Source organism: Carassius auratus, unplaced genomic scaffold (genome assembly GCF_003368295.1).
Source record: "Carassius auratus strain Wakin unplaced genomic scaffold, ASM336829v1 scaf_tig00037694, whole genome shotgun sequence".
NCBI lineage: Eukaryota > Metazoa > Chordata > Actinopteri > Cypriniformes > Cyprinidae > Carassius > Carassius auratus.
Genome location: NW_020526396.1, coordinates 16,090 through 39,822, shown reverse-complemented (window position 1 = coordinate 39,822; position 23,733 = coordinate 16,090). Strand labels below are relative to the sequence as shown.

The following is a 23,733-nucleotide window of genomic DNA, read 5'->3' as shown; positions in this document are numbered from 1 at the left end:
TAGCATTGATAGTGAAGACATGAACAACTACCAATATGTCTTGTAGAAGATTATGAGGCTTCATCCAAGGTTGAGCTGAATACTCATCTGCATCCTCCACAATCATATCCTCATCCACTTCCTCCATGTTCACATCTGCAGAGGTTTCTATGAGAATAAATTAAACGATCTCGGTCATGAATAATGAACTGCAATGGAAAATTACTGTAAGTTAGTGCAATTACTTTATCCATACCATGTAACAGGGGCATCAAAGTCTGGCAAATCCATTGTTGCTGTTGATCCACTAAGGTCTGTAAGGCATGCAAATTAGATTATTAGTTAATGACACAGAATACAAATGCAATAGAATAATTACAACAATGAAATGACAGATGCAGGCGTCAAAATCAAGTACAGTGTATATCAGATGTTGATATAAAAGGGTTAATTGATGAGTTTGATATTAAAAGATGATATAATAGCGGACCACATGCAAATAAGGAAACATTACATTGTACTTTGCAATGCTTAGCAATAACAGACTAAACAAGTGCCATAAAGTGGCTTGATCCTCTACTGTGTTACTTACTGGTCACTTGGCAAACGTCTGTTGCACCAGATTGAGTAGAGGACTCTGAAACAGCTTAATTGGATAACACAAAATATTGGTACATGACAACATCTGTACAAGTAATATATAAAACCAATTCTAAAGTGATATTGCAGTAATTCAAACATTACCAAGAACAGCCTGGTAGTTGATGTTCAGCACCACTTCTGTCCCAAATAACTTTTTGAAGGCCTCTAGTCTTCTCAAGTTCTTCTGGCTGTTGTGGTGATGGATGATACTTCTCATGAGGAAGACATGGGTTGATGGAAGGGTCATATTTAGAAAGTAATTATTTTTCTTTGATTTGCTAAAGAACTGCTCTGCAGCCTGGCTATTCACTTTACCAGCAAGTTGGGCTACAAGACCAATCTCCCGGAGAGCATCCCGTTCGTCTTTTGAATTGTCTTCATGAAATTTGTCATTAAGGACATAGTGCTCTGCTGAGCCTGTAATTGGGTGGCCATGGCTGTCTGGGACTTGTTTTTTTATACTAAGCCATGGCAAGGAGATCTTCAGCTTTCCTTCCTTTGCCATCTTTATGTTGCCATCTGTTGGGTCAGCTAGACGACCTTCATGTGGCGTGAAGATTAACGTCTCGGGATAGCGAAGATTGGTGTGTGTGGCCAGTCCCCGTGCAAAATCATAGATGACTACGTTGGGTATGTGTTTCCATGAGAGGAGGACATCTGCAAAGTCCCTCGGACTCTCTGCGCGCAAACAGCATTTGATGCTGTACACAATTCCACAAGGGCACATGACCACAGCCCATCCTCCTAGGAAAAAAACATCTATGTCAGGCAGCAGTAATAAAAGTATAAGGCCTACAAAGGTAAAGTGGCAGTCACAAACATACCAGAGGCACCCCAAGTCTTTTTTCTTACCAGAGGCACCCCAAATCTTTTCGAATACTTTTTCGTAAGTCTGTCTAGATTTCATCTCAGATGAAAGCCTCTTTAAGAGGTCACTTTTTGAGCCAATGGCATCAATACCACATTCCATGCACAGTTTCCTTATCACTGATACCTAAAACCAATCAAAATACAGTTGCAACAAAAATACTTACATGTTCCTTAGCCAAAGAAACACTTCACACTAGTCGCAGAAATTAAAAATTAAATCATATTGACCTTTTTCTTATAAAGCTCATTTTTAAGTCTATCTTCAGAGACAGTTATCTCGCAAAGCTCAGCTTCTTTGGGTTGGTGTATTTTTTGGAACTCTGTGTTAAGGCATTGACTGGACTTGCGTGTATTTCTTCCAATCCATGGTGCCCAACAGTGGTAATTGGGGTGGACAGTGAAGGGATTGTCGCTCTGTTCTTAAATAACAGAAAAAGCTAAATATAGATTGTAAATAGCATACCAAATGTCAAGAAGAGGCACATAAAAGCAAGAGAATTACTCTTTACAAAGCCACGACCAATCATTTGCAGGGCCAGTTTATCCCAAAAGTCATCCATATCCATGTGTCCATTGAAATCCTTTGGTGGTGGTTTGATGTCACTCACTAACAACATACAGAAAGGAAAAAAATATTAATAAGACGACCTGTATAATAGAGAAAATTAGGTACAAGCCTCCTGTGGCTAAATATGCACAAGCAGTGTCTAATCACTCAGAATGATTTATTTGTTCAAAGCACATAATTTCAAATTGATCTATGCCAACACACTTACATGACATGTTCAATGCTCCTTTTCTGTGGAGATCCATGATGACAATGGGTGGATGATCCCCACATGTCACACAAGAGTATTCATACTCGTGACCTGTGAGTGCCTCAAAATGGAGATGGGCATAGAGCACTGTTTTGGCTGGAGGAAACTGTTCCCCTATAGTGACCTCCAGACACTGAACCACTCTCCAGACAGCAGTGTGGACCTATGATTTAAGATAACACAAACAATAATTGCTATCCACTTCTTGAAAAACCTTGCAAAGCATTACTTTTACTAGAGATAATGGTCAATTATTTAAGATAGCCTAACCTGTAGCATGTTTCAAAGATGAAGGCATAAAGGGAGGTCAAGAATGACACTGTCATTAAAATTATGCAGGCCATCCTTACACTCTTGATACCTGTACTGGATTCCACACTGGTGGCAACATTTTGAGTAGGTGGCAACGTCTGAAAAATACCATGTTAAAAAATTAAGCCATACTACAATACCTTTTAGGAAATATTCAGAACTGATGTCATCATGTATTTTATAGATCCTATTGGAACAAAATTACTTACCATGGATAATTCTTGTATTTGTAAGAATTTTGGCCTTTGATGTGATGAGCAGAGGGTCTGATAAAGGTACATTTCCAGCACATCTGTGGCAGAACATCTCATCGGGAATGAGGCTAGTTGGGTATGTGCTTGAAAATGAAGGCAGACGCAGGTGCTCAGGAAGAGCTGCAGGGATGGTCTTGTTGTTCATGACATACCAAATCATAGATTCCAGCTCTTTTGTCGGGGGGTACAGTAGGTCTGCGTCATCTACACTTTCATGAACTGGAGTGGTCTGATCTGTGCTTTGAATGGTCCTGAAAAGCTGACGTTCAGTCTGGAACAGGTGCCATTTAGCAATATATTTATGGAGGCAGGATCTTCTTGACCTGGCACAAGGACAATGCCAGGAGTTCAGCTTTACATCATATGTGACCATTATTCTTCCAAGTTGCGCATAATATGATGCATGTGGCTCATACACTGAAATGCACCTCTTTAAAGATGGCATTGTCACCTTTGTCGCTACAGACAAGGGTTTGTTGTCTTGGGTGGCCAAGCTTTGTCTCTGTAGGCAATCTCTCTTTCTTTCACTGCCAAACCATTTTAGCCTGACCATTTCTGTCAGGGTGCTTTCTGAAAGAGAAGGATCATCAGCAAAGGACCCACAATAGTCTAGTGACCTGAGGTGATGGCATTTGTAGTGGCTTAGTCCACTCCTCCTGGCTAAGTCCATCTCCACTTGACAGGATGGAAACTCACATCTTACATTCTGCTCCGCTCCCCAGATTTTGTACACAACATGGATTGGAACACTCGAAGAAAGAAAATGTTTCTGGACTGCATAGACACCATTAGCTCGGTCTATGCAATCAGAATAAAGGTGATGGCTTGCTGTAATGTCGTCCCTAGATTTTGTGTGTTTCCTCTCCAGATTTTTTCTTAAATTTTTTTTTTGAATAGTAATGTGACAATGAGGGCAATTTGCTTTAACAACTATGCTGTTTCGTAGTTGTGATTTTATGAAGGACCTACTAGCAGTTAAGGGAGGCAGGTCACGAATGGTGGTTAATTTACTAGCAGTCTTACAGCCTTTCAAGTGGGCCACAAAGTTGTCACGTCTTTTTATTGAGGAACAATATACACAATGGTAGTTGTAATTGTGACACACAACCTAGACCACACCGGTGGATTGTATAATCTGAAAGAAAAAAGAAAAACAAAACAAAAATCACTCCTTTTCTTGCATTTCAGAGAAAGACACAGCACAACTTATTTGTTAAACTTTTATGCAACGTGCCCTGACAATGCTGACATGAGTAAATTTGAGTAAACTAAAACATCAATCATGCATCCATTTAACATTAACATTCATTACATTTTTAGAAAAAAATAAAATAAAAATCAATCATAAATGATGCTACCTTCATGGATGACTGCCCTAGAAAAGTGAACCTTAAGATGAGTTTGTACTTTACTTTTCTTTGAGGGCTTGAAAAAATCAGAATTACAGAAATATCAGAATTCACACATACTCTGTCTGGGGTGCGTATGCGTTGCGTAATTTTTTACGCACCCATGTTAACGGATTCCAGTGTTCACACTGCACGCGGTTGCGGTCCGTCAATGCGTTCCAGGAGCAGTGCGTCAGCAGCAGTGCGGCGATCATTTACGTACCGAGTCTATTTTGCTGTGCTGTACGCGCTGAATTAAAGTGACACCGCATTGTTCGCGGTAAAAATGAACATGGATTGACACGGAGATGCAGTCATTTCACAATAAATGTATACTAATCAAAGCCTACTGTGTTTCACAGGCAACACATGGGTTTTGGCTTGATTTAAAACAAGAAAAATAGCAAATTTAGAGAAACAAGGCTACATTATATATGCACTTTTATAGAGGCAGAAAAACAACGTAATTATAAAAGACCCGTTGGATTGCGTGTAATAAAGACTCCCTCTGGAGTCTAAGGGTATTTTTGGGGCCTGGAGAAGTTTTGTCATGCCCTGATATTTGTGCTTTTTTCAGTTTCTTATAAATATCTAAATGGGTAAAGTCTAATATCACTGTAATCAGCACAAACTGGGCTATAATAATATGTGAAATGCATGCATGTACATGATTGTATTTTTGAGAAAAAAAAAATGTTATGCATGGTTAGTGAAAAACTAAAAATGTTAAATCACTTGAATAAGGCCATAAAACACATACATAACATTGGTTCCAGGGATTGTTGAGAACTGGAGCTTGTAGCCTAGAATTTTTCTTTCTAAATTATGTGAAAATCATCTTGTTTACTCACTCACAGAAAACAATATATTGATTTAAATTTTCTAAGACACTTTTTGTTGGTAAAAGTCATATGCGAGTAGGCGTCAACTATCATGACTATCATTGTGATTTACACCTGAGAAGACAAAGGCCTGCATAATGAGCTGCATAATGAGCTGCATAATGAGCCGCATAATGAGCTGCATAATGAGCTGCATAATGAGCCTCTCATTCAACTGTGCCACTGAGTGAGGAGTTACAAGAAAGAATGTGAGAATAAAATAGATCTATATAATTTTATGTTTGTAGTTTATTAAGAATATATTTAATTATCCCACAACATAATTTAATATCCATTTGGGGAGCAGTTAAACAGTTTATTAGAAACAATCAAAGCTGACTTTCAAACACATTTTTTGGCATCCTTACTCCAGTCACACAATCCTTCAGAAATCCTTTAAACAATCTTATTTTCTACCAAAAAAAAAAAAAAAAAAAATATTATCATTATTATTATTATTATTATAAATGTTGAAAAGAGCTGGGAATATTTTTCAGTTTTTTTTAGGGGGAATAAATTGAAAGAACTGAATTGTTTTTACATTTGTTAGAGTTATCTCTATTTGTCACATTTATATTATTTACATCAAGCTTTTGAATGGTATAGTATTGTATATTGTTATTGAAACTTCATAATGTTTCACTTGATTATACATTTAGTCAGGAATTATAGTTTGGAGAAAAAGTCTAACTAGTAAAATGTTTACACGTTATGTGAAAACTAGTACAAGTATATAAATAAATAAAAAGAGACTTACTCATGTTTATGATCTCTGCTGAATAAAGTGCTTCATTCTTTTTTCTGAGGAAATCCATTTCTCAAATCCTCAACCACATCACATCTGTTTGGAGTGATTTATGTCTTATTCCTCTCATCGCGAAGCAAACAGTAAAATAAAATAAAAACTCGAAGAACAGTCTGGCTGCTCTTTCTTCTGTGTGGGCGTATTCAAGCCGCGCGCTTCAGTTTGAATCTGAATAGCGCGTTAAGCGCGGGGGCGTGGTCACATTAAATATAATGAAAGGAGACAAGAAAAATAGACATCGCGTTGTTTTCATATGGATTACTTTATCACAGAATACAGAATATCTGTTTTCGGCAGCACTTGTTTAGTTTAAAAGTAGGCATTTCAGGCTTTCTATAGATATCTCTCTCGTGTCTCTTCGTTGAGTATTCACGGAGTTACAGTTCATTTTAATGACGTGTTTGTAAATGAAGATCAGGGCAGAGTGTTGAACATTGGTGACGTTGAATGTGCTCTTATTATGACTGTGAGTCTAAGGGGTGTGGTTCATTCATTATGCTGTTCAGGTGTTGCAATTTAATAAATGACTGCATGCCCCTGTGAGTGTGCAGACCAGTCAAACGAAACCCGATGGCTACGTGAGTTTATTCCTCCGTCATGTTTTAGTTGCCTTTCTACCCTTTGTTACGATGGCAGCTTCAACAGGTTATGGGCCCAGAAAGGAGTTTGGAAGCCGGTGGAACCGTTTATGTTTTGAGAAAAATTATGAATTGTGGGAAACTAAGTTTCTGGCGCACCTGCGTCTGCTCAGTTTGAAGAACACCATACAGAGCGAACCACCTGATGAGGACGTGACGGTGCAGAAGAAGACGCAAAGAAAAATGAGGACGCGTATGCAGAACTGGTTCAGCTGTTGGATGATAAAAGCCTTTCCCTTGTGATGAGAGATGCAGCGGATGATGGAAGAAAGGCGCTGAAGATTCTGGGAGAACACTATGCTGGTAAAGGGAAACCACGAGTGATCAGCTTATACACAGAGCTTACGTCTCTCCAGAAAGCTGTCAATGAGAGCGTCACAGATTATGTCATTCGCGCAGAGACCGCTATTACAGCTTTGAGAAATGCAGAAGAGACTTTAAGTGATGGCTTGTTGATCGCAATGATTCTTACCGGACTCTTTTAAGCCATTTTCCATTCACATAACCCAAAGTGATGAAACGATAACTTTCACAGAGTTTAAAATCACACACTTCAAGGACTTTGACAAAAGTTTTGAGCCACACAAGCACATCCTAGAGCTGGCTGATGGAGAGAAAACCAGCGGTATCGCCTTGAGGAAAGGTACAGCCAAAGTTCACCTGAGAGACAATAAAGGTGGAGTGGTGGAAACGATGCTGATGGGGGCGCTGTACGTCCCATCTTTCCCACAGGACATCATCTCAGTCAAGGCAGCGACGTCCCAGGGAGCGACGGTCATTTTCAAAGAAGGTCAGAACAGACTTGTTCATAAGAACGGTGTAACATTTAACATCCAGGTGTATGATAGACTGTTCTATTTAAGCACTGTTACAGATGATGTCGATCAATGTCATGGATGTTATGATATCCACACATGGCATGAAATTCTCGGTCACTGTAATTATGAGGATGTGTTGAAGCTTGAAAATGTTACAAAAGGGATGAAAATCAAAGGTAGAACTGAAATGTCTAATCTAAAATGTGAAGTGTGCACACAGGGTAAATTTGTTCAGAGCAGGAATAGGGAGGCAGATGAAAAAGCAAAAATTCCCCTTGGACTTGTGCACACAGATTTAGCTGGACCTATGGAGCCGATAGCAAAAGATGGTTTCAGATATATCTTGGCATTTACTGATGACTATTCAGGTGCAATATTTACATATTTTTGAGAGCAAAGAGTGATACAGTCAAAGGAACAGAGAAGTTCATTGCTGATGTTTCACCCTATGGCAGAATTAAATGTATGAGATCTGATAATGGCACCGAGTTTACATCCAGGGAATTTCAGTCCCTGCTCAGTAAAAATGCAATTAGACACGAAACCTCAGCCCCATATTCACCCCATCAGAATGGGACTGCTGAGAGGAGCTGGAGAACTTTGCTTGACATGGCAAGGTGTATGTTAATCGAGAGTAGCTTACCAAAAATGTTATGGACGTATGCAATCCAGACTGCAGCTGCTATTCGCAACAGATGTTATAACAGACGTGTAGGACAGACCCCATATTATATGCTGACTGGAAAGAAGCCTGATCTTTCAAGAATGAAAATATTTGGGTCAAAGTGTTATGCATACAAACAGAACAAGAAAAAGTTAGACCCTCGATGTGAAAAAGAAATTTTCATTGGTTATGACAAGAATAGCCCTGCATATCTAGTTTTCTATCCAGATTCAGGAAAAGTGAACAAAAGCAGGTTGGTGGAGTTTCTCACAAAGAGTGGGACAGAATGCCACACTCAGACAGATCAGTCAATGTGTGAAGATGATGTGCGTAGGGAGAGCGCTGAAACTCACCTACCAAAACCTGAGATAATAGAATTAATAAATTCCCAGGACATAAGATCTGAAACGTGTGACCCAAGCCTCAATACAGGTGAAAGGGAAAGGGTTGAGAGCAGGCGTTATCCACAGAGAGAGAAGAGGCCTCCACAGTACTTGAGGGATTATGAGTATGGAATAAAATGTGATGATGACCATGCACTAACCAGTATTGATTATTGTTATAGAGTTGCATGTGATGTACCCCACACTCTAAAGGAAGCTATAAGCTCACCAGAGTCAGAACTGTGGAGTAAGGCCATGCAGGAGGAGATGAACTCTCTTAAGGAGAATGATACGTTTACACTTACAACATTACCTGAAGGTAAATATATAGTGGGGGGCAGATGGGTCTACACAGTGAAGGAAAACCCTTCGACCCTTCTAACCAAAGCCATGCTTGATAGATTTGTGTGTTTTATTTTTTGGTGTGATGTAAATGTACATGATAACTGTATGTTATTCAGCCTGAGAGCAAGTGGGGGTGTTGAACATTGGTGACGTTGAATGTGCTCTTATTATGACTGTGAGTCTAAGGGGTGTGGTTCATTCATTATGCTGTTCAGGTGTTGCAATTTAATAAATGACTGCATGCCCCTGTGAGTGTGCACGCCAGTCAAACGAAACCCGATGGCTACGTGAGTTTATTCCTCCGTCATGTTTTAGTTGCCTTTCTACCCTTTGTTACGATGGCAGCTTCAACAACTGCAGACAGCATACCTTGTTTGTTATCTTTATTTTATAAGTGCACAAAGGTGTTTTGTTATTATGTCTGAATCCCAAAAAAAAGTAGACCCTTTACAGATTCGATTAATGTATTGCTCTTATCTGTACGATTAAAACTGAGAGTGTAATTTAAGTTATTTTCGGGGTTATCCGGAGATAATGACTCAAACCGCATATATGTGTTAATGGACTCCAGAGGGTTAAATGCAAAAGGCACGAGAGTCGACTGTTTCTGTCTGTGGTGATTTATAATTTTAAATGTTTGTGATATCCTAACAAGAAAAGTAGGCTAATGTTGTGTTTAAATGTGTTGCAGCTTGTTTCAGCAACTTATAATAAAAACCTAGCAGTCAAATGCATGAGTAATACGTTGTTTATATTTTAATTTAAGTATGTCTAAGATTGTTACTGTACTGTGATGAAAGAGGATCCCAATGCTGAAAACTTTTTTTTTATACGTTTTATTTATTTTTGTACATTCTTTGATATCAAAATAATGGACAAAATTTGTTTTTTGGGGCTTAAACCGACGCGGATCAGTAGCGGACTGCAAACGCGTCCTGTGTGAAAGCACAATGAGTCCGTGCTGCTTCAGCACAACATACGTAACGCACACGGACTGCAGACGCACAGCAGACGGATTATATGTGAAACAGGCGTTACACACCAGAATCGTGGCTGGCGCGCTGCTGCTGTGATATAGAGGGACACCGCCGACAGACCAGGATCTTGTCTTCACCACAACAATATCTATACTTCATGTTGAGCATAAATATAAAACCTGCTGATAAAGGACACCTGTTGACGGCAAAATAGATTATGTTTGACGGGTGCAATATTTGAAAATCGATAATTATTTATTTTTTAAATTACATTTATATCTGAATTTGTCAACATATATACTTTCAAACACCAGAATGTCATGAATATGTATTTGTGTACAAAATGACATATAAACATATTTTCCTATTTTATTTTGCCTGGAAACGCTTCTGGCGTGAAAAATAGGCGTCGGTTCTATTTCTGGCATGCACGCGTTTTCCTGAGACGCGCGTCTCACGCAGGCAGTCTGAAAGCTCTAACCTGTTAAAATGGGAGCTGTCAACACTGTAATGATAATAGTTATGGTTTTAGTAATGTATGTCTGCACATGTGCAGTATGGGGCAGATGTCCTGAGAGAGTGCGTGGTGACAGCACGTCACAGTTGTAACCGCTAATAAACACCAGCGTTACCTTTCAGTTGTGAAGCTGTTTTATTTATTTAATGAACTCACAAGATCATTACAAATACTGTTGACGGTGTCCTTTACCAGCAGGCTTTATATTTATGCTCAACATGAAGTATAGATATTGTTGTGGTGAAGACTAGATCCAGGGCTGCGTTCAGCTCCGACAAAGCGTTGCACAACGTTTTTTAAACAGAAACGGTGATGCGTTGAACACACTGTTCTGATGACGCAAGAGTTGCAACTACGGCAGCTGAGAAGGCCATTCTTTGTGTTCTTTGTGAAGAATTTTCGGAGCCATCTATTTAGCCTCACATACTGACTATTTGTAGTTCATACGGTTTTAATACCCTGTATTTTCTTTCTCATTTTTAGGAAAAGTACTTAATTACCATTGTTTATTTCTATACCAAATCTCATACACTTGCAATGAAGCTAAAAATATAAACAACTACATCATTATGTTGATATCCTATATTTTTACAATAAAACTTACGACAAACATGTCTTCTAATATCATCAGTTGTTGCGAGCTGCAACGAACACATTTTTACATTATTTTCCTTGAAGACATTGTGCGAGTTCACTTTAATACCGCGTGCTTTATATACATGTTGCTGCTGATTGGACTGCAGTTCTGACACACCCACAAAACAAGAGAAAACGCATCTCAAACCCCGTTTCACACCGGTGCACGCCGTTTCCTGGAAACATAACGTTCAATCCGGAAACCGTAGCAAAACGTTGCGAACCGTTTTGAACTTGAACATGCCCCTGGTCTGTCGGCGGTCTCCCTCTGTCTCCTACAGCAGCAGCAGCGCGTCATCGCCGCGTCAGGCACGATTCTGGTGTGCCTGGTTCACACCGGACGCGGAAGCGGCGCGGAACGGAGGCCGCTTCCTTTGGGCGCCCATGTTAACGTATGGTGTCGTTCACACCAGACGCGGAGCGACGCGGCGTGCCGTGGCCGGCCCGCGCCGTGAAGCGCCAGTTTCGGTGTCTGGTCTATTTTTTGCGCGAGCCGCGAGCGATCCGCGTCAATTCTGGCATGAAGTCACACCAAGAAACACGAGACAATCCGGTCAATTGTCTAAATATAAGCAATTTTCAAATTAAAATACTGCGAGTGACAAATGCAATCATATTTGTGTATCTAAAACGACAAGAAAAATGAAAAAAAAAAAAAAAAACACAACACGCACGCACGCACGCGCACACACAGAGCAACGGGAGTGGGTGTCTAAACACACAAACAAACAGGGAAACTGAGCAGAAGCGCTTGTCGACCGCCGCAGAGAATACGCGTCTGGTGTGAACAGGCAGGCGACGGACCGCGCGTGATTTTCCGTTCCGCGCCGCTTCGGCGTCCGGTGTGAACCAGGCGTAAAGACACAGAAAACGCGACGCAGTTTCTATATTTCACTGATTTAATTCTTGCGTGTTTTTTCATTGTGCATGATCACAGTTCATATGTGTGGGGAAAGATAAGCTATTACAGTACAAATATTGTGCTAGGCTGCCTCGTGAGTTAATAAGAAAAAAGAGTTTACAATTCCTGCAAATGCAGTGATGAATTTTATTTTTATGAATTAAAATGTTTCAACACCACCCCCCCACCCACCCCTCATTTACACTGAATACCTGTACTGCGCATTATGGCTGCGAAAAGGTTTTATTCCGTCCTCCACGCGGTGCCAACTCACACCGGGAGCATATCAGAAGCGGAGCGACTGGATGCGTGAGACCACGTGATTTGCCTGTCCGACGTGTTTTTCTGATTTTGGGGTTTCAAGTACCAAGGATATATTGCCCATATACATGCAATAGAGTCTGGGAACATGACGTCAGCAACGCAATGCATTCTGGGATTTTAGGACACGGACGCTGCTGTATGTATTGTATTGGATTGATAATAGACTGTTTTGTTTGCTCTCTACAGCTAAAAAATAAGTTACAATGGTAAAAGCTTGTTGTGTAATTAACTGCCATACTCGTACTCATGACCGGTATGGAAAAATAATTTGAATGGAGTGCGATTTTTCATCTTTCCCGCTGGAAAACCGCACCTTGATCTCAGGTCTCCGAGTTAACAAAGCGGCGTCACATAGCTTGGTTAGCAGCAGTAAGAAGGAAAAGAAGGATTGTTCCTTTGGTCTGATATATACACACGCATGTATGTGCATTTATATATATAAAAATATACAGAAATGTACGTTATATAAACAACTTTTTTTGGATGTGATTAATCGATTTGGCAGACTTAACGTTACATTAAATGTTACCTATGCATGAACCACATCTCCTGCATTATCAGTGTTATGCATATTGCATACCACCTGTTAACAGTAATAAACGGCAAAATTGATCAGTTCTGTATCTCTTTATTTGTGCATCATAACACACTGAGGTTAATTTGTACAGTTTACAATAACGCATATTAAAAAGTAAAGGGGCAGTGTAACTCGCTCGTTGACGTGGAAAATGTGTAGGTTCTGCACCCATCCATTTGTAAATTGCAGGTGAGACTCGAGAGATTTATCATTTTTAAACTGATCAGAGGTGTACGCTCTGACACTACAAACAAGGTTAGAAAACACATTGGGGAAGGTTACGAGCGGCAGCTCTTTAAGATCATCCGACCACTCTTTGTGTTCGTGCAGATTGAGTTCGTTGATTGTCTTGATTTTTTTTCTAAATACCGCATCTTTGCTTCCTTGTTGAGTTTTTCTTCATATGTAATCTTACACTTGATCTGTATGTCATGTCACTTTCACTTTCACTTTGTTTTTTTCACTAAAGAATTAGGGGATACATTTGCAAGAAGGGAAATAAATATTATTCCGAATGAGGATGTATGTAAAGGTTTTAATTTAATTAAGACAAATGAAATGCAAGTTAATAAAGTTATTAGCTCATTGAAAAATTCAAAATGTAAAGATGCACATTATTTTGATACTATTTTTGTTAAAACTCATAAAGATATTTTAACCCCCGTTATCACTCATTTAATTAATTTATCATTTGAAGGTAGTGTTTTTCCTACTGCGTGGAAGAAAGCCATTGTTACTCCTATTTTTAAATCTGGAGATCATTATGAGGTTAGTAACTACAGACCCATAAGCATACTGCCAGTACTCTCAAAGGTTGCAGAGAAGATTGTTTTTGAACAGCTGACATCCCATCTTAACATCATTGAGTCTGGCTTACATTGTATGCAGTTTGGCTTTAGAGCAAATCACTCGACCGAAACAGCGACTTTACATTTACTAGAGCAAATAAAATCTAAAGTTGACAAAGGAGGATTTGTTGGGGCTATATTTTTAGATCTACGTAAAGCCTTTGATACGGTCAATCATGCAGTGCTCCTTTCCAAATTGTCTACATTTCAACTATCATCTGAAACTTTAGAATGGATATCCTCATACTTGCTTAATAGAGAACAATGTGTGAAAATCAAAGGAGCTAAGTCTAGCAACTTGCATTACACAATGGGCGTACCCCAAGGATCAGTACTAGGTCCTTTACTATTTAGTTTGTATATTAATGATCTCCCGCAACAGTGTGAAGGGACTCAAGTACAAATGTATGCAGATGATACTGTGATTTTTACACATGCGAGAACAGCTGAATTAGCAGCTGAGAAGTTAAAATCTGTTATTGAAAGAGTTACACAGTGGCTGGAACAATCATGTCTTAGCTTGAATATTAGTAAAACTAAAGGAATTTTTTTCACAAAAACAAAAGTTAAATCTCCTGATGTTGACATATTTATTAATGGTGAAAAGATAGAAATAGTTAATGAATTAAATTATCTTGGTTTAACATTGGACTCTAATCTTAGTTTTAAAAAACATGTAAAGAAAATGGTGAGAAATATTAAATACAACATGGCAAATTTCAGACAAATTAGACATTGTCTTTCTTTTGAGGTAGCTAAGGCTCTGATGCATGCTACAATCTTCTCTCACATGTCTTATTGTTTGACATGTTGGGGTCAAGCTGGTGAAACTGTTATTAAACCCTTGAAATCTCTATATAAACAGACATTAAAAATTTTAGATAAAAAACCTAACCATTTTCATTCTTGTAGGATCATAGAGACGTATAATTTTTTAAACTTCGACAATTTTAGACTTTATTCAAACATGTGTATGGTTCACAAAATTTTAAACGGTCTGGCTCCTTCTGTATTACATGACTTTATTCATCCTCGCTGTGAAACGTCTGTGAGATCAACCAGACTATCGCATATGAGTAATTGTGTAGTTCCCTTTCGTCGTTCTGCTTTTGGACTATCATCTTTTACAGTGAAAGCCACTAATCAGTGGAATGCCCTACCAGAGGACATAAAAGGGTGTAAAACTCATGGTCTTTTTAAATTTAAGTTAAAATCTTTTTTAAAATCAAATCAACTATGTAACCACTAAGAATGTTGTAGATAAATTGACTGACTGATTTAGTTGTTTTACAGCCATTTATGGCCTTGACAGTATGTGTGTATGTATCTATTGTTTTCTAACATATAGGTATTTTTTGTGTTTTGTAAGCGTTGACCTGCCTGGGGACTACGGACGAAAATTAGCCTTTGGCTAAATCCGGTGCAATGCATGAAATGTGAATTTTATGTTAAAAATTGTGCATGGTCCCGTTATAAATAAATAAATGAAATGAAACTTTCACTGATTAGCGTGTCCTCAAAAATGGCCGTGACTACCCAGAATGCAATGCGCAGTGACGTAGTTTCCCAAGCTCTATACGTTTGGGAGTCTGCACAGGGTGTTTATTTTGAAATTGACAGGGATTTTTGACTTTTATTTTGTATTTTCGGTGCGACTTGGATGCAGGTCCGTCAAAAATAGACTAGGCGCCTATATTTAGCGAAGCGGCGTGGTAGCCGCAGCCGTAATGCGCCGCACACGTGTTCAGTGTAAATGAGGGATCAGAGCTACACGGAGTTACGATCTCAAACAGCAGCAAGGCCAGCAGGAATATCACTGTCCAACAGCGACACCGCAGGATGGTTTGCCCATTTTGAATATTCAGACACATGAGGCTGTATTTTCTGATCACATGCCGGTTTTATTTGATTTTAACTTTGTTTTAATTGATTTTAAATCTAAATCAAATACCCCTGCACTCCTAGGTTGTGTGTTTAAGCCGGCCACTGCTGCTCAGTTTTCTTGTCGTTTTCAAAAATCGTCTCAGTTTGATACTGGTCTTGTAGCAGACAGCGAAATTAACTTCTTCCTTTCTCTCCACATGTGCTAGCATTCCAGACCTAAATCTGAGCCATGGATTAATGACATTACCTGTGCAGCAAGGAGAGAGAGTGCAGGAGAGCAGAGCGTCGGTGGAAGAAAGACAAGCTTCATCTCTTTTATTACAATTTAAAGGAAAGCTGGAGAAGGTATCAAAAAATAGAAAAAGCTGAAAAAACTAGATATCTAAAAGAAAAAAACTTTCAAAATGTAAATAAACCATGTGTCCTTTTTAAAAGTATTGATTCAATTTTAAATTCACCCCAATCCTCGTTTAGAAGCTGCTTCTGATGTCTGTGAGAAATTTTTACAATTTTTTTTTAGACCAGATTGCCTCCATTAGAGCTCATATTTCCCCACCTGTATCTGACCCCTCTGAAATGCTGACCTGTTTAACAGTGTTTGACCAGTTTGAGACTGTGTCACTCTCGTGCCTCAATAAATTAATTCTACAGCTAAATGTACTACTGACATTGTCCTCCCTTGCCTTTTTAAGGAGGCCTGGACCACTTTAGGGCCAAATGTCCAAGTAATTATTATCAGCAGTTTGATTTCAGGAATGGTCCCAGTATATTGCAAGGCAACTGTTGTTCTTCTAATTAAAAAGCTAAATCTGGACACTACTATTTTACCTAACTACCGACTGATATCAAAGCTTCCTTTTATTTCTAAAATCTTAGGATTGTAATTGTGCAAAAGCAATTTTTTCTATTTAAATACAAATGGTATTTTAGAAACTTTTCAATCTGATTTTAAAGCTTTTCATAGTACCAAGACTGCACTTTTAATAATTTTTAATGATCTTTTATTAACTATAGACCGTGGAGACTCAGTTATTCTTGTGTTTTTAGACCTCACTGCTGCTTTCGACACAATTGATCACACTATTCTTATCTCTCGCCTAGAGCACTATGTTTTTATAGTTTTTATCTGACTGATCTTTTTCTGTAAAACTTGGTGACTCTAAATCATCTATCTCCCCCCTTCTCTGTGGAGTCCCTCAGGGCTCAGTTCTTGGACCACTACTGTTCTCCTTGTACCTTCTCCCTCTTGGAAATATTTTTAAAAGACATGGTATTTCCTACCATTTTTATGCGGATTACTCGCAAATCTATTTACCACTGAGAAGAGATGCAAACGGTTCTCTGACTCCATTACTTGAATGTTTCAAGGATATTAAAACCTGGATGTCTTTTAATTTTTTTTTAATTTAAATGAAGAAAAAACTGAGATCATTATGTTTGGGGTGACCTTGTGTCCCTGCAGCAATATGTAAAGCCAGTAGTGCCAAATTTAGGCATTAAAATTGACAGTGAATTTAAATAAATAAATAAAGTAGATTGTAATTGATTGGATAGTGAGTGTGTGTGTGTGAGTGTGAGAGATAGTGTGTGTGTGTGTGCCAGATTGAGGCGGTTAATCTGTCCTTTGTGATAATGGGTTAATCTGAGCTCATGTGTGATCAGACACAAACACACACTCCTCATCGTGTGATCGTGTGCACATCTTTATTAGCACCACACACACGCTATATTCAGCTAGTATACAAACACCACACAACACAAGACTGCCAGTCCAAATCTGAACACATTTAGCAAGCAGCAGAAAAAACAGATCTCATGAAACATGATGTTCAGTAATCCTTTCAGATGCTATTCCTATAAACCTGTCTCAGTCTGACCGCTGTGTCACATTCAGTCTAACAAAAGAGTGCCATGGGAAACAAAACCTGATCTGAACATTTGTCATCCGTGACATTAATGTGTCTGTCAATAATACTAACCCTTAAACAGACCATAAACCTCTCAAGAAGAAGAAGAGATGCTAATCTAGGGATAAAGAAGAGAAACACCACAGCCATGTTGTTCAGGAGTGAAGGATCTCTCATGGGTTTGTTGTTGTGACGCTCGTTCAGTCGTCAGAGTCGGCGTCGGTGTCTCTGGGATCCCTGAAGATGAACTCTGAGCCCGTGGCGCGCCGGTACAGATCCAGGATGTCATCCGTCTCGGTCTGAAAGTGTGGCGTGTGGTCGTACGAGCGTGAGACGAAGATCTAGAGGAGAGACACAGTGGCTCAGCAGCATTCGTTAGCAGGAGTGGTTGATGAAGCTGAGCGCTCGTTACCTGACTCCGGCGGCCGTCATCGATGGGGACCATCAGGTTACTGACACTCACAAACCTGTGGGAAAAACCAACTGTGAGTGACACGCCTGAACAACACGCCACGCAGCAGAGATGCTTCAGCTCACTTCTCCAGGATGGGCTCCAGCAGGGCCAGACCGGGAGCGACCTCCTTCTCCGGGTTGCAGGTTTCCACCATCGTGCTGACCACAGCCATATACTTCCCTTCTGCCGCCACGTTATGAGCGAAGGACAGCAGACAGATGTAGATATCTGCACACAAACACCAAACTTTACTACGGAGGAATGCCTATTCAGCCCATGTGTCCTCTTGAGGTGTAAATGTGTTTATTTTTGAGTCCTGGCAACACATCCCTTACTACAAACCCCCCCAAAAAACGTTTAAAACTTAATAAAAAAAAAATCTGAAAAAAGATGCAATCTGGAATCTGAGGTTCTGATCTGACTCAAATGATACATGAACCTGCTCCAAAGTCCCAATCTGAGTAAGATTCATGAAACCACTCTGAAGTTCTGATCTGAATCAAATGATTTGCGCTCCTGAGTCCCAATCTGAATAATGATCTGCGTACCATCATTTCAGATCAAGACCTAGGACCGTGGATTGTGAATCATTCAATTACTGAAATCATTAAAATCTACTCTGAAGTTTGGTTCTGAATCAAACGAGTTGTGCTCCAAGATATAGATAAAGGTTCGTAAACCATAAATGAATAGAGAGGTTTTGAAGCTAGAAATCTCACTGATGAAGTTGTGACTGGAGCTGAACACCCTTGTGTTTTCAAAAACAAATGCCACCGGTTCTTGCACATCAAGCACGAGCATTTGAGCTTCTGTCACCATATTTAATGAGCACAGGATGGAAGAAAAATGCAGAAATGAAATGAGCACTTCTTAAGTTGAAATGGAATACTCCAGTGTTTTCCACTTCACTCACCTGACTTCCTGTTGAGGTGCGTCTGTGGGATGATGATCTGGCAGGAGTTGGCGTCGTGGGTGTTTTTGATGGGGTGGTTGAGTAAGCAGATGACACGAATGACGCGACCGACCTTCTTCACGCGCTCCGGCACGTAGCTCGGGTCACAGATCAGCTGCTTACAGCGGAAGACCTTCATCAGGACGAGAATGTGGTCAGATCATCATCATTGGGGTTGTGTAATGATGACCCAGATAGCACACACATACATCTGCAGGAGGTCTGTTAAAGATCTGTTGATCTGGAAAACATCTTACAAACGTCTGAAAGATGTCAGTAACATTCACTCTAAACCATAAACATCTCAGAGATCCTGCCAGATCATCATCCCTTTTGCATTTTATTTTGCATTATTGACACAATGTTTTCCTAATGAATGTTGTTCAGTGCTTTGACGCAATGTATTTTGTTTAAAGCACTAAATAAATAAAGGTGATTGATTGATTGATTGATTGGTTTGTCTGACATCTGATAGGAGACGACCTATAGATGTACTGCTAATGATCAAAACTGTAAAAATACATCTTACAGACGTCCCTGTGATGTATCTATCATGGGAAGGTGTGTGTGCTCACTTCGCCCTCGGATCGCACCGCCGTCACTCGCCCATCCTTCATCAGGATTTCGTCCACGCGGCGGTTCAGCAGGTATCTGTTCCCGTGGACGGCGCTGAGCCTGCGGAGCGACACGCGTGAGTTAGCTTCACCTGTGAGAGCCACTTAACTCATGTGAAGAGAGGAGTGAAGGTCACCTGACAAAGCCCTGAGGCACCTCGCCCAGACCGAACAGAGGATAGAGGAACGGACTGAGACTGTACCGTGCCAGAGACTCGGAGTACAGCTTGATCCTCTGTATGGTCATCAGACACGGCTGCTCCAGAAAACTGACCAATACACACACAGCGTTACTGACCTGATACTGACTGACAAGGTGTAAGTGTTATTCTGGCATTGACCACATTTTTAATTGTTTGATCAAAATGATAGCTTGGTTCAAATCTAGTAGTGTGTGGTTATTGGTAGGGACATGTCATAGTATCTCTACTAAACTCTAAACAGTTGAAATTTAGTTGAGCTGTGTTTTCCAGAATGAGGATCCGTTTTTCTTTCAAATCCAGTCAAATGTGTGTGTGTCATTAAGGTTGCGCTCACTCGTCATTGACGTGAAGGGCCAGAGCGTGACCTGTGACCTCCACCACATCGTCTCCCAGGTCGAAGTGGCGAAACACGTCCCTCATATTGGTTCTGTGCGGGTCCATGTCGTGATGCGTCCGCGGATCGTTCTCCTCGAAGTTCAGCACAAAGGACATGAACTTACGGAAGCGCCGCTTGTCGAACATCCCCATCAGATCTGGAGAAACACACTAATACCAGTCAAACTGAAACCACAACAAACCTCAGATGATAGTAATAACACACCCTAACTGAAATAAAATAGAAAAAATGTAAACTTATTTTTCTCCTCTTGTTGATAAGGCAACATATTTCATTTTGTTAATTTTTTTTATTGATTTACCATAATTTATACAGTGCTTTTTACAATGCAGATTGTGTCAAAGCAGCTTTACAGTATTAAACAGGGAAACAGTGAGCCGTTCTCAAACAGTTTAATTCTAGGCTGCAACAAAGTCAGATTGTGCTGAGGACTCAAAACAAAACAAACAAAAAGAAATAGACATTTAAAGAAAATGAATAAAAATGGACAAAAAACACAAACTTCAGCTACTTAAAATGAAAATGCAAAATTTTAAAGCAATAAATAAACTCAAATTTGGAATATGAATGAAAACTGTACAGACAATGGTACCTGTATTGTGTGTTTCTGTCTCAGTGCAGGGGACTTTGTGAATTTTCCCTCCTTTATAGACGAAACTGCCTTCAATCACCTTGAAGTCAAGATACCGCGTGACCTCAGTGTACAGCAGCATCTTCACCAGAGGACCTGAAGGAAACATAGTCATCTAGGGCAGTATGAGTTAGGCCATGTGGAAAACATAAGGAATCCACTCATTAAAACTGAATATTCTGTAATATGGGTCACCATACTTAGTGTATGTCACGTCACTTTCAGTTAGCCACAGGAACACTCACACATACTTTCTCTCTCTCTCTCACACACACACACACACACACACACACACTCACTCTCTCACACACAAGCACACTCACTCTCTCTCTCTCTCTCACACACACACACACTCTAACCGTTTGCAAGCAGGAACTTGGGAATCAGATCCACGTTCCAGTCTTTCCCGCATCCCATTGATTTTGAAGGAGCAGAAACCTGGAACTTCTTATAAAGCTGTTCAGAAGAACAAAGAAATGTTAAAGTGTGTGTGAGGTGTGTGTATGTGTGTGTGTGAGTGAGTGTGTGTGTGTTATCATTTACCTCCTCCAGAGGGGAAACCGAGGCACTTTCTCCTCCATAATACGGGTTGGAGTCCATATGAAGGACCTTCTTCCCGTTGACAGACATCAGTCCAGATAAAACACATTCCTGTAACACACAGACCACCGGTCATCACACACAGACCACCGGTCATCACACACAGATCACCGGTCATCACACACAGATCACCGGTCATCACCCACAGACCACCGGTCATCACACACAGACCACCGGCCATCACCCACAGACCACTGGTCCTCACAAACCGGTCATCACACACAGGTCACCTTTATCAAGTCAGGTCACCTTTATTTATATAGCGCTTTTAACAAAATACATTGCGTCAAAGCAACTGAACAACATTCATTAGGAAAACAGTGTGTCAATAATGCAGAATGATAGTTAAAGGCAGTTCATCATTGAATTCAGTGATGTCATCTCTGTTCAGTTTAAATAGTGTCTGTGCATTTATTTGCAATCAAGTCAATGATATAGCTGTAGATGAAGTGACCCCAACTAAGCAAGCCAGAGGCGACAGCGGCAAGGAACCGAAACTCCATCGGTGACAGAATGGAGAAAAAAACCTCGTGAGAAACCAGGCTCAGTTGGGGACCAGTTCTCCTCTGACCAGACGAAACCAGTAGTTCAATTCCAGGCTGCAGCAAAGTCAGATTGTGCAGAAGAATCATCTGTTTCCTGTGGTCTTGTCCTGGTGCTCCTCTGAGACAAGGTCTTTACAGGGGATCTGTATCTGGGGCTCTAGTTGTCCTGGTCTGTGCATGAATTACTCCGGGATATTGGTTTGTTTGAACTCAGAGGGAGTGTCAGCCACATTAAAAAAGTGAACAGCTTAAGTCATTTGTGGATTAATGCGTATTAGAGATGCGAACCGTTTAAAAACGATTCAGGTCGATTTGGTGAACTGAATGATTCGTTCGCGAACCAGAAATCCAGCAGCTTTGATTTGAACTCTCTCTCTCACACAGACACGGAAGAGAAGACAATGCTGAATAAAGTCATAGTTTTTGCTATTTTTGGACCAAAATGTATTTTCGATGCTTCAAAATATTCTAACAGACCCTCTGATGTCACATGGACTACTTTGATGATGTTTTTCTTACCTTTCTGGACATGGACAGTAGACCGTACACACAGTTTCAATGGAGGGACTGAGAGCTCTCGGACTAAATCTAAAATATCTTAAACTGTGTTCTGAAGATGAACGGAGGACTTACATGTTTGGAACGACATGAGGGTGAGTTATTAATGACATAATTTTCATTTTTGGGCGAACTAACCCTTTAATAACAGCCAGTTTGAAGGTTTTGGGGACATATCCTAATGACAATGAGGAATTAATAATAGTCAGAAGAGGACCTATGACTTCTGGAAGCACCTCTTTTAGGAGCTTAGATGGTATAGGGTCTAACATACATGTTGTTGGTTTAGATGATTTAACAAGTTTATACAATTCTTCCTCTCCTATAGTAGAGAATGAGTGGAACTGTTCCTCAGGGGGTCTATAGTGCACTGTCTGATGTGATACTGTAGCTGACGGCTGAATGGTTGCAATATTATCTCTAATAATATCTATTTTAGAAGTAAAGTAGTTCATAAAGTCATTACTGTTGTGGTGTTGGGAAATGTCAACACTTGTTGAGGCTTTATTTTTCGTTAATTTAGCCACTGTATTGAATAAATACCTGGGGTTATGTTTTCTTCTAAAAGAGAAGAAAAGTAATCAGATCTAGCTGTTTTTAATGCTTTTCTGTAGGATAGGTTACTTTCCCGCCAAGCAATACGAAATACCTCTAGTTTTGTTTTCCTCCAACTGCGCTCCATTTTTCGGGCTGCTCTCTTTAGGGTGCGAGTATGCTCATTATACCATGGTGTCAAACTGGTTTCCTTAACCTTAACACACAGACCACCACAAACCGGTCACCACACACCGGTCATCACACACTGGTCACCACACACAGACCACCGGTCATCACACACCGGTCACCACACACAGACCACCGGTCATCACACACAGACCACCGGTCATCACACACCGGTCACCACACACAGACCACCACACACCGGTCATCACACTGAGATTATCTGCTGTACAGACTCAGGAGCTCCGTCTGGACTCAGCACATAAACATAGTCACTGTGTTCAGACTGTGTCTTCAGTAGACAAGCGGTCTTACTTTTAACATTCAGATTAAAACAATATATCTTCTTGCAGTGGAATTTAAATTCATGACAAAATTCATGAAAAATGAGCTGACTAGCTTTTTCAGACTAGTCTAAGCAGTTTATACACCGGCCCCTGATCTAGTCTGATCTCAGACCAGGATGTGAATGTTTCTTACCTTCAGTCCGGTTCCCAGAACAATCACATCAAACTCCGGCATCCTTACGCCCTGCGAGCGAATCCCAACACACTGTCCAGCCGACTGTGTGATTATTATATTATCCTAAACTCATAATCCTCGCCTTATGTGAGGGTCACACACACACACACACACACACACTGTCTGGCTGCAGGAGTGTTCAGACACTTGAGATTCACACACATTTGCT

General features: G+C 40.1%; 3 protein-coding genes across 3 annotated transcripts; all 3 read right to left on the bottom strand.

The window, feature by feature from the left end:
* Positions 1 to 225: 225 nt before the first annotated feature.
* LOC113083310 (uncharacterized) lies at positions 226 to 1,472 on the bottom strand. Its single transcript, XM_026254461.1, has 2 exons — positions 724 to 1,472; positions 226 to 293 (listed from the first exon to the last, which is right to left on the bottom strand). Exons 1-2 carry the CDS (start codon positions 1,346 to 1,348, stop codon positions 226 to 228), a joined length of 693 nt encoding a protein of 230 aa, XP_026110246.1. The 5' UTR covers positions 1,349 to 1,472.
* A 1,119-nt stretch (positions 1,473 to 2,591) lies between these two features.
* LOC113083309 (uncharacterized) lies at positions 2,592 to 7,366 on the bottom strand. The gene is made up of 4 exons (XM_026254460.1): positions 7,248 to 7,366; positions 6,779 to 6,887; positions 2,831 to 3,983; positions 2,592 to 2,719 (listed from the first exon to the last, which is right to left on the bottom strand). The coding sequence occupies exons 1-4, from the start codon at positions 7,364 to 7,366 to the stop codon at positions 2,592 to 2,594; spliced, it is 1,509 nt and encodes a 502-aa protein (XP_026110245.1).
* Positions 7,367 to 17,530: 10,164 nt separating this feature from the next.
* Positions 17,531 to 23,574, bottom strand: LOC113083307 (rab GDP dissociation inhibitor alpha-like). Its single transcript, XM_026254459.1, has 11 exons — positions 23,523 to 23,574; positions 21,163 to 21,270; positions 20,979 to 21,075; positions 20,581 to 20,715; positions 19,926 to 20,124; positions 19,526 to 19,657; positions 19,350 to 19,449; positions 18,736 to 18,907; positions 17,906 to 18,050; positions 17,781 to 17,835; positions 17,531 to 17,709 (listed from the first exon to the last, which is right to left on the bottom strand). Exons 1-11 carry the CDS (start codon positions 23,562 to 23,564, stop codon positions 17,569 to 17,571), a joined length of 1,326 nt encoding a protein of 441 aa, XP_026110244.1. The 5' UTR covers positions 23,565 to 23,574; the 3' UTR covers positions 17,531 to 17,568.
* Positions 23,575 to 23,733: the final 159 nt, after the last annotated feature.

Coding starts and splice junctions, on each gene's coding strand:
- LOC113083309 (XM_026254460.1), bottom strand. CDS start 7,366: ATGACCGTCGCTCCCTGGGACGTCGCTGCCTTGACTGAGATGATGTCC. Junction 6,888..7,247: donor CCACCTTTATTGTCTCTCAG/GTGAACTTTGGC, acceptor TCCCTTTACCAG/CATAGTGTTCTCCCAGAATC. Junction 2,720..2,830: donor AAATACAAGAATTATCCATG/GTAAGTAATTTT, acceptor GGTATTTTTCAG/ACGTTGCCACCTACTCAAAA.
- LOC113083310 (XM_026254461.1), bottom strand. CDS start 1,348: ATGTGCCCTTGTGGAATTGTGTACAGCATCAAATGCTGTTTGCGCGCA. Junction 294..723: donor CAACTACCAGGCTGTTCTTG/GTAATGTTTGAA, acceptor CATGCCTTACAG/ACCTTAGTGGATCAACAGCA.
- LOC113083307 (XM_026254459.1), bottom strand. CDS start 23,564: ATGCCGGAGTTTGATGTGATTGTTCTGGGAACCGGACTGAAG. Junction 21,271..23,522: donor TTCTGGGAACCGGACTGAAG/GTAAGAAACATT, acceptor TGTGTGTTACAG/GAATGTGTTTTATCTGGACT. Junction 18,051..18,735: donor GCACCTCAACAGGAAGTCAG/GTGAGTGAAGTG, acceptor GTTTGTGTGCAG/ATATCTACATCTGTCTGCTG.